At 37.4% G+C, this 8,010-nt stretch overlaps 3 protein-coding genes across 4 annotated transcripts; all 3 read left to right on the top strand.

Annotated features, from left to right (window-relative positions):
* The first annotated feature begins 19 nt into the window (after nucleotides 1–19).
* On the top strand, nucleotides 20–1,230 carry LOC130644201 (uncharacterized). The gene is made up of 2 exons (XM_057449710.1): nucleotides 20–455; nucleotides 578–1,230. Exons 1-2 carry the CDS (start codon nucleotides 20–22, stop codon nucleotides 1,228–1,230), a joined length of 1,089 nt encoding a protein of 362 aa, XP_057305693.1.
* Nucleotides 1,231–1,240: 10 nt separating this feature from the next.
* On the top strand, nucleotides 1,241–2,647 carry LOC130644203 (uncharacterized). 2 transcript variants are annotated; one of them, XR_008982588.1, is made up of 4 exons: nucleotides 1,241–1,554; nucleotides 1,640–1,931; nucleotides 2,263–2,426; nucleotides 2,505–2,647. XR_008982588.1 is itself a non-coding variant. In XM_057449713.1 (3 exons), exons 1-3 carry the CDS (start codon nucleotides 1,241–1,243, stop codon nucleotides 2,278–2,280), a joined length of 624 nt encoding a protein of 207 aa, XP_057305696.1. In that variant the 3' UTR covers nucleotides 2,281–2,585. The 2 variants fall into 2 exon arrangements, 1 of the variants encoding a protein (XP_057305696.1); XM_057449713.1 differs by having other exon boundaries at nucleotides 2,263–2,585.
* Nucleotides 2,648–3,379: 732 nt separating this feature from the next.
* On the top strand, nucleotides 3,380–6,679 carry LOC130644197 (uncharacterized). Its single transcript, XM_057449704.1, has 2 exons — nucleotides 3,380–4,736; nucleotides 5,015–6,679. The coding sequence occupies exon 2, from the start codon at nucleotides 5,279–5,281 to the stop codon at nucleotides 5,972–5,974; it is 696 nt and encodes a 231-aa protein (XP_057305687.1). The 5' UTR covers nucleotides 3,380–4,736; nucleotides 5,015–5,278; the 3' UTR covers nucleotides 5,975–6,679.
* Nucleotides 6,680–8,010: the final 1,331 nt, after the last annotated feature.

Genomic DNA, 8,010 nt, shown 5'->3' with positions numbered 1-8,010 from the left:
ACGTCGTGTGACGTTAGCGATGTCGTCTCGCCGTGAATATCAGATTCCGCGGGAAAAGTACTTCATAAAATTATTATATAATGAGAAGAAGGTGTGCGTTGCACGTGTTTTCATAAACACGAAGAAAATATTAAAATTGAAAGTTTTTTTTCACAACTGTATTTTTTATACGTATTTTGGTGGTAAAAACGGAGTACTTTGTGGTGTTGTTGCTAAATTATGGGTGAGTTTTTCATTTATTTTGACTGAATTTTTTTTTCATGTAGAAATATTTATCCACGAAATGGATTACTACATTTTTGATATTTTTTCTCAAGGTGAATCCGGTGAATCTAGTAGTTCGTTACATCGTTATCCCTCGTATAGTGAATTTCACGAGGCTTTGGATTCATACGAAGTGAAGACGAAAACTCATTACACAGTTTTGTCAGAAACCAAAGATTTCAACAAAGATCGTAAGTCTTCATTAATATTATCAATATATTTCATTTGAACTCATATTCAGCAATCAATGCAATAACAAAAGATCAACTGATCACACATCACACAAAATGTAGATTTGATCGTTTTGTTACAGAATGTTTACAAGAGGTTTTAGAAGCCTCTTCATCACCTCAAATTTGTTGGCAATTAACACATAAAGAAGACAGTCTTCCCATTCATTTTAATGGCATACCATATATATGGCTCGGTACAAAGAAATACCAATGCCACCAAGGGAAAGACAGAGGTATCTCTATAAAAAAGAAATACAAACAAGATCGAGAAGAAAAACTTCGTGGTGACCACCCCGAATGTGTTAGAACGAGAAAACTGGCACAACACACCAAGAAGTTGGATTGTCCTGTTGTATTCAACGTGAAGAAACTCCTACTGTTTCCTGGGTATAAAATCGAAAAAGATTCTAAATGGAACAGAACTGTTGCTTCAAAAAAATTGAAAGGCGCATTGGTGAAGTATCACATGAAAGATGATCAATTAACAATAGAGAGTCGATTGCAGTATATAACGACATTTCCATCTGGTACGATTTTTATATTTCTTCATATACCAACCTATATGTTCTTCTTACTCGACTTTGTTCTATCTGCAACATGTACGACAGCAAATTTTGGAACGAGCGCTAGCGCATACTGGATTTTTACGTTATTTTTTATTTGTTTGTTTTATTATTATTTTTTATTATTATTATTTTATTTTATTTATTTTTTTTTATCTAGAGACGCATAGCAACCATAATATGGGAGAGGCTGCTGGATTAATCGAACCATTGGACCAACGAGTTGCTAATTATATGAAACAATTAATTAGAGGTGGTTGTCGAAAAACAAGAGAGCTGAAGTTGGCAGCAGCTGAGTTTGTGAAAAACACTATTTTTTCTGGTAGATCAAATCCAGAAAAAAGTAGGCGCAGATTCACGCCAAGTAGAAAGAAAATCAAAAATTTGATTACTTCAGTCAAAATCGAAACACGATATTCAAAGATTGACCAGGAGAATGTTGAGTCTTTGAAAAACGAATGGTCAGACTGGGCGGATATCTATTTCAGTGCACGGTGAGACTATACGAATGCTTTTACGAAATGTTTTTTTTTTTTTATCTCCGTATTTAATTAATTTCATCTTGCAACTTTTTTCAAGATTGCAAAACAAACAAGTTGAAGTTACTACTGAATTCAAAGACGATGAAATCGATGATAAAAACGATAACGATCTCGATATTGACGATGAAGAAGTGGGCGAGGAAGAGCAAAAAATTTATGACACCACATCTACCGATGGTAAATTTCTCTTCGTTTATCAATCAAAAGTAATGCAACGCCTCTACAGAAGATACGCTTCACAGCTGATATTGTTGGATGCGACCTACAGGACAACTAAATACGCCCTGCCACTGTACTTTCTGGTTGTGAAAACCAACGTAAACTACATGGTTAGTTATCTACTCAAAAATTTTAGTTTTAGTTGCTATCAAGTGATATATAGGTCGTCAATTGTAAAACCCAAATACGCGATAGTTGATTACGACACTTCAGAAATCTTGAGTTTGCAAGATGTTTTTCCAGATATAGAAGTTTTCTTATGTGACTTCCATCGAGAACAGGCGTGGACAAGGTTTTTTTTCTTATTTTATTTTATAACGTTTGTGCATACGATCACTGTATCTATATCTGTACGTGAACCCATGGGACATCAGTTATCCTCCACTTGAGTGATCTTTGATTTTTGTGCTACACACTTTATTATACCTATTGACATTCTAGGTGGACGAACAAATCTGACAATGGTGTGTCGAACATAGCTGGGGATGTGAAAGCGAGGATAAGACGTATTGCGAATTCAATTTCTATGCAAGAAATGAACGACGCTGTCGAAGATTTGAAAAAATGGGAATTGTATAGCGGAAAATTGAAGAAATGGTTCGAAGGTATGTTTTCTAATACCAATTGTTTTTTCGTAATATATAGGAGTGCGTTGTTTATGAGTTATTGTTGATTTTCTCAAGGGACCTGGTTACCAGAAATCAAAAGGTGGGCACTCGCATTTCGCCCAGATGACCTTATGTTGTGTAATACAAATAATGGTACTGAGAGGTTGAATGAAGACATCAAGTATGACGAACTTGAAGGATATCGTTCTTGTACGATTCGCTCAGTGTGTATAACAAAGAGCTTGAACGAAACACGTTGAAAAAAATCGTTAGAATGATGTATTGCCACGATGACGCCATAAAGATCACTAACGCGTCAGTACAACAACAAGAAAATGATATTGATTGCGGTCTATTTGCCATTGCGTTCGCTGTCGAAGAATCCTTCGGTAGAAGTCCACAATCGATATCTTTTGACACTAAACAGATGAGACCACACCTACTAAAGTGTTTAGAATCAGCAACCTTTAGCTTTTTCCCAAAATCAACAAAGAGAAAACGTTTCTGTAGACCTTTTGCGAAGACACATTCGATTTACTGCATATGTAGAGATATTTTCTTTGATAGAGATGTTGAAGAAGATAAAAATTTGTTCATGGCCATGTGCGGTGAATGCAAAGAATGGTTTCATCGTCGCTGTGCGAAAATTCCAGCAAAAGTTTTTGCTAGCGACGATGAGCATAAAAAATGGAGATGCTTGGCATGTTAGGACGGACATTTCTTTTAGTTGTACCTATATTTTTTAGATTTAGAGTTTTTCTTATCAACAACAAACCATGACACAACACACCTAATTTCCTCCTTTTCCATGATAAATATTCCCGTACGGAGGAAACACAAGGGACCGTGAAGTCGAGGCGCGGGACTGGCGGCAAGACGAATTTTGAAAAGTCGTCAAAAAATATCGACCAACTTTCACCGATACAAACTAGCCACCACCCTGGTATGGAGTCATGTACTGGACAAAAGTCACGCTATAGAGTGTCGTGTTGCGTAGTAGAGTGTCGAGGTGCAATATAGATCCCAAGGTCGCGAGGCGTAGTATAGGTGGACGCGAGGCGAAATAGAGAGTCGCGAGGCGTAATAGTGAGACGCGTATGTAATAATAGAGAGATGCGAGGCGTAATAGAAGGACGCGATGCGTAACAGAAGGACGCGTTGCGTGATGGAAAGACGCGCAAACAAGGGCGACGCGGCGTGTAGGAAGAGGGGACGCGTACTTTCGCGCCATTTGCCTTGGTTACCCGTGAATAAATTTCGAATTTTTTCAATTGACTGGCAAATTAATCAAGACAAAACACGAAAGAAAAAGTAAGTTTTTGTAGCAGCTGGGCTGACCGTTCTCTCTGATTTTTTCTCTCCTGTTTTTTTAATTTCTGCTGTATTATAGTTATATTCTGATAAATTGTGAGAAGTTGCTAATTCATAAGTATGTGTAGTAGTGAAGGGAAGCAATGTAGGGCAACGACGACATTTGTCAACACAGGTATAGCTGGCACCCCCCCCCCTCCTCATATATATTTTCTCATTAAAATTTGTAATGGGCTAGCTATACTATTGCTATAAATAATGGATTATATTATTTGCCCTAGCAACTTTTACTTCCTTTTTTCCTTCCCTTGTATACACCACCAATCAACCCCCCTCCCCCTGCAACGAGGAGGGTGCCGATAAGCCGAAAAATGTTATTACACTGCTTGCATGCTATTCTGTTATAAGCAATGTGCTGTTTTTGTATTAATATTGTGTTTTGTATCACCATGTGATTACAATGTTTTGATAGGTAAACAGGGCAGCTTATAAAACAGAACGTAGGACTACGACTGGTAGTTAAATGGAACTGTGCGGTGCATATGCATGTGTACAACAACACTGTCAACAGGTGTATTGTAATGATGGCAAATTTCTCAAGTTTTGGTTTTCTTCAAGTGACACTGCACCCATTTTCAAGAATTTTAAATAATGCAGCAAATATGTACAATGTTCTTATTCGATTTTCCTTTAAGGATATTCTTAAGACATTTTTAAATTTTTGTCTTACTATCGTGAATATTTATCGGCATGGTTGTAATTTTCAAAACTTTCAAGCTAAATTGTATGTGATGTTTTAGGAATTAAAAATTGATTCAGCATGCAGAAAGTGAGAGACGCTATAGACAGACTGAATAATGCATTGGATGGTCTGTCATCATCAACAACAAGTACTCAAAATAATCCAAATCAGAACATCTTCCAGAGTCCAAACTCACATCCAAGTCCAAACTTACATCCAAGTCCACAACATCAGAGAATTCTACAAGATTTCAAGTAGGTTGATATTTTTAAGAGTTGTGAATTTCTGCTCCCAGCATGATCATTGCCTCCTTTGTATCTTTTCGATAAGTTTCAATAATCATCTCTCCAGGAGTACTGCTCACAGGCATTATGCTGATTGTGACTATTGAATTTTTTCGTGCCTTTGTACCTTTTTATAACATTTTTCATTTTTTTGATTTTGTTCAACTTTAATTTTTTTCTGTATACACTGAGTAGAAAGATTATTATGTTTGAGACAGATTTTTATTTTAATTCTTGTTCTGTTTCAGTAAGCAATTTCCAGCGTTGAATGCTGGTGGTAGCCGATATCGCCCACAAGCAAAGAAACCACGTCTCTCTAATAACTTCATTAAGGACACATGGACCCATAAATTCTGTGCACTGAGCTACAAAGATACATCAGTTTCACCTAATACACGTGAATTAATGGAGCTAAACCAAGTTGGTCTCGGAATTGAAAAAGTTGTTTTTCCTTCCAAAACTGGAACACATGCTATGCTTCTGGAAGAGTTAATGGGTATTCTAGGCGTCTAATGTTTCTGTCGTGCGGATCAAGTAACAAGGCTACTGTAGTACTCGATTTATTTCTGACCGCAGTACAAAATTTTGGCTTGCCGTCGCGTGTAAGAGGAGATCATGGGGTGGAAAATGTAGACGTTGCTTGGTTTATGATATCAAGACGAGGAAGTAATCGTGGTAGCTTTATCGCTGGGAAAAGTTGCCATAACCAAAGGATAGAGAGGTTCTGGAGAGATCTATTCCACGGCTGCACATACATATACCACAACATATTCACTTACTTGGAAGAGATAGGAGCCTTGGATATATCGAATGAGTTGCATTTGTTTTGCCTTCATTATGTTTTTATTCCAAGAATAAATGCACATTTTCAAAGATTTATCCTGGGCTATGATCACCATCCTATCCGAACAGAGAGAAACCTTTCTCCTCTTCAATTATGGGAAAGAGGTTTGTTGTTGCAAAGGAGACCGTCAGAAGATGATATTGTCGATGACTGCGATTCATATGGTATAGATTGGAGTGTACCGAGTCATTATATCGAAACCCGTGACGATGCTATTGTGGTTCCCGAGATAAATCATCCATTTCAAAGTAATGACTTATACCTGGAATTTTGTAGATCTAACGATCCAATGGCAAATTGCGATAACTTCGGTATCGAAGTGTTTCTTCGAACTGTTCAGGTCGTAGAAAGTACATTGTTATGAACACCACTATTAGTTCACTCACAGAACTTTTGATTGAATTGCTTAACTTGACATTAGTTACATTAGATACATTACAAAGAAGAAATTCAAACATTTTGTTCACTATATACGTACTAGATATTATGCTTAGGTAAAATAAAGCTCCTTCAGTTCTTCTAACCACGCGAAAAAATAGCCACAGCAGTAGTCATTTAATAAGTTCTTCCCGTGCCTAATTATAGAGCGCGCTCTTTTTTGTTTCCCCGTCCCAACGTCGAAAAGTTGTATTATGCCCTGATCGAGGTTGTTATTCTGCTTATCATAACTCCCCTCTAATAGGCATATAATATACACGAGAGGTTATGATGAACTAGTAGCCCTTGTACACCAAGTATGGAATCTTTTTTTTTCATTTTTTCCTTTTAAAGTATTCATGACAAGAAAAAAGTGAAGATGTATGTAAGCGTAGTTCTTTCTCTGACACGGATCCTCCCATCACACATCTTATTACGCTCCGACTTTACACGTATTTCTATTACGCCTCGCGTCCTTCTATTACGCCTCGCGTCTCTCTATTACGCCTCGCGTCTCTCTATTACGCCTCGCGTCCTTCTATTACGCCTCGCGTCTCTCTATTACGCCTTGCGTCTCTCTATTACGCCTCGCGTCCTTCTATTACGCCTCGCGTCTCTCTATTATTACATACGCGTCTCACTATTACGCCTCGCGTCCACCTATACTACGCCTCGCGACCTTGGGATCTATATTGAACCTCGACACTCTACTACGCAACACGACACTCTATAGCGTGACTTTTGTCCAGTACATGACTCCATACCCTGGCACACAAGTGAAAGAGTTTCGAGTAGATACTGACAAATTGTAATTATAATTTACAGAACAGAAGAAAACCAAAGTGGGTAAAAGTGTGCAGAATTGTTCCATTCGGAGTGTGCAGCTATACGGAGTACGGCTCCGTATAGGCATGCGTATACGAAGTATAACTTCGTATAGCGACATGTTTACTCCGTATAGACGGAAATATTTAAATATCTCAAAGCCGCGAGCGGCGCAGACAGCTTTGAGAGTATAATGCCGAGACTGGTTTGGCTAGACATTAGCGAATGCAGCATGAGCGTCGAAGTCTAAACTAAGTTACTAAATTAATAATTTACTCTGAGCTATTCCAGTTTAGAAAATTGTGCCTAAAACAAGCAAATAATTTGTGTAAGAAGAAAAACGTATGAGACAAGCATGCAGATTACCAATTACCGCAGATAACAGTTCCATCTAATAAAAGTTCGAGTTACCGGGTGTTCGAGTTACCGGCAGTCAAACTGTATGATGTAGTTTACTATTTGCGTTTTGTATATGAAGTTTATTTTTATGGTTTTCATTATATTCATTCAAAGCTTTACAACTTTGTTTTGTATGTTTCTATATGCAATAAAACTAACCATGCAATCAAAAACTTTTTATTATGTAACTTTAAAATTGTGTACTTTTATACCAGCCTTTGTAAACCTTAACTCATTAACAATACATCGAATTCTGCTCCTACCAAACATGTCACACTCCGCATACTTAGCGTGGCACACTCCGTATACTAAGCATCTCACATTCCATATACTAAGCCTGTCACACTCAGTATAGTAATCACGTCACACTCCGTATAGCATACTTCGTATATGAAGCATGTCACAGTCCGTATGGCATACTCCGTATAGAATACTCCGTATGGCATACTTCGTATAGTATACTCCGTATGGCCTACTCCTGATAGTAAATTCTGCATACTCCCCATAGCGAATTCTGGATAACATACTCTCGGTATCTCAAAATCTATAGCTATGCCATAATCCTTTTTTTGCAATCAAAATAATGTTCCCACACTCCGTATAACTACAATGTATGTTTACCATGGATAAAAAGTAGGAAAAATGACGTGCTTGTCTTTTTAACTTGTTCTTTATGGTGATTATTTTTTATTTTTTTTCGTAAATAGTTTTAAACAGTCATATATTGCAATATTTCCACTTTAAGAACATTCGTTGGCA

This window comes from Hydractinia symbiolongicarpus, chromosome 5, assembly GCF_029227915.1.
Source record: "Hydractinia symbiolongicarpus strain clone_291-10 chromosome 5, HSymV2.1, whole genome shotgun sequence".
NCBI lineage: Eukaryota > Metazoa > Cnidaria > Hydrozoa > Anthoathecata > Hydractiniidae > Hydractinia > Hydractinia symbiolongicarpus.
This window is presented reverse-complemented; position numbering and strand designations above follow the sequence as displayed.

Bases quoted from the DNA above. Each gene is read 5' to 3' on its own strand.
- LOC130644201 (XM_057449710.1), top strand. From the start codon at position 20: ATGTCGTCTCGCCGTGAATATCAGATTCCGCGGGAAAAGTACTTCATA. The intron at 456-577 runs GTAAGTCTTCAT...GTTTTGTTACAG, and splicing joins CAAAGATTTCAACAAAGATC to AATGTTTACAAGAGGTTTTA.
- LOC130644203 (XM_057449713.1), top strand. From the start codon at position 1,241: ATGGGAGAGGCTGCTGGATTAATCGAACCATTGGACCAACGAGTTGCT. The intron at 1,555-1,639 runs GTGAGACTATAC...ACTTTTTTCAAG, and splicing joins GATATCTATTTCAGTGCACG to ATTGCAAAACAAACAAGTTG.
- LOC130644197 (XM_057449704.1), top strand. From the start codon at position 5,279: ATGTTTCTGTCGTGCGGATCAAGTAACAAGGCTACTGTAGTACTCGAT.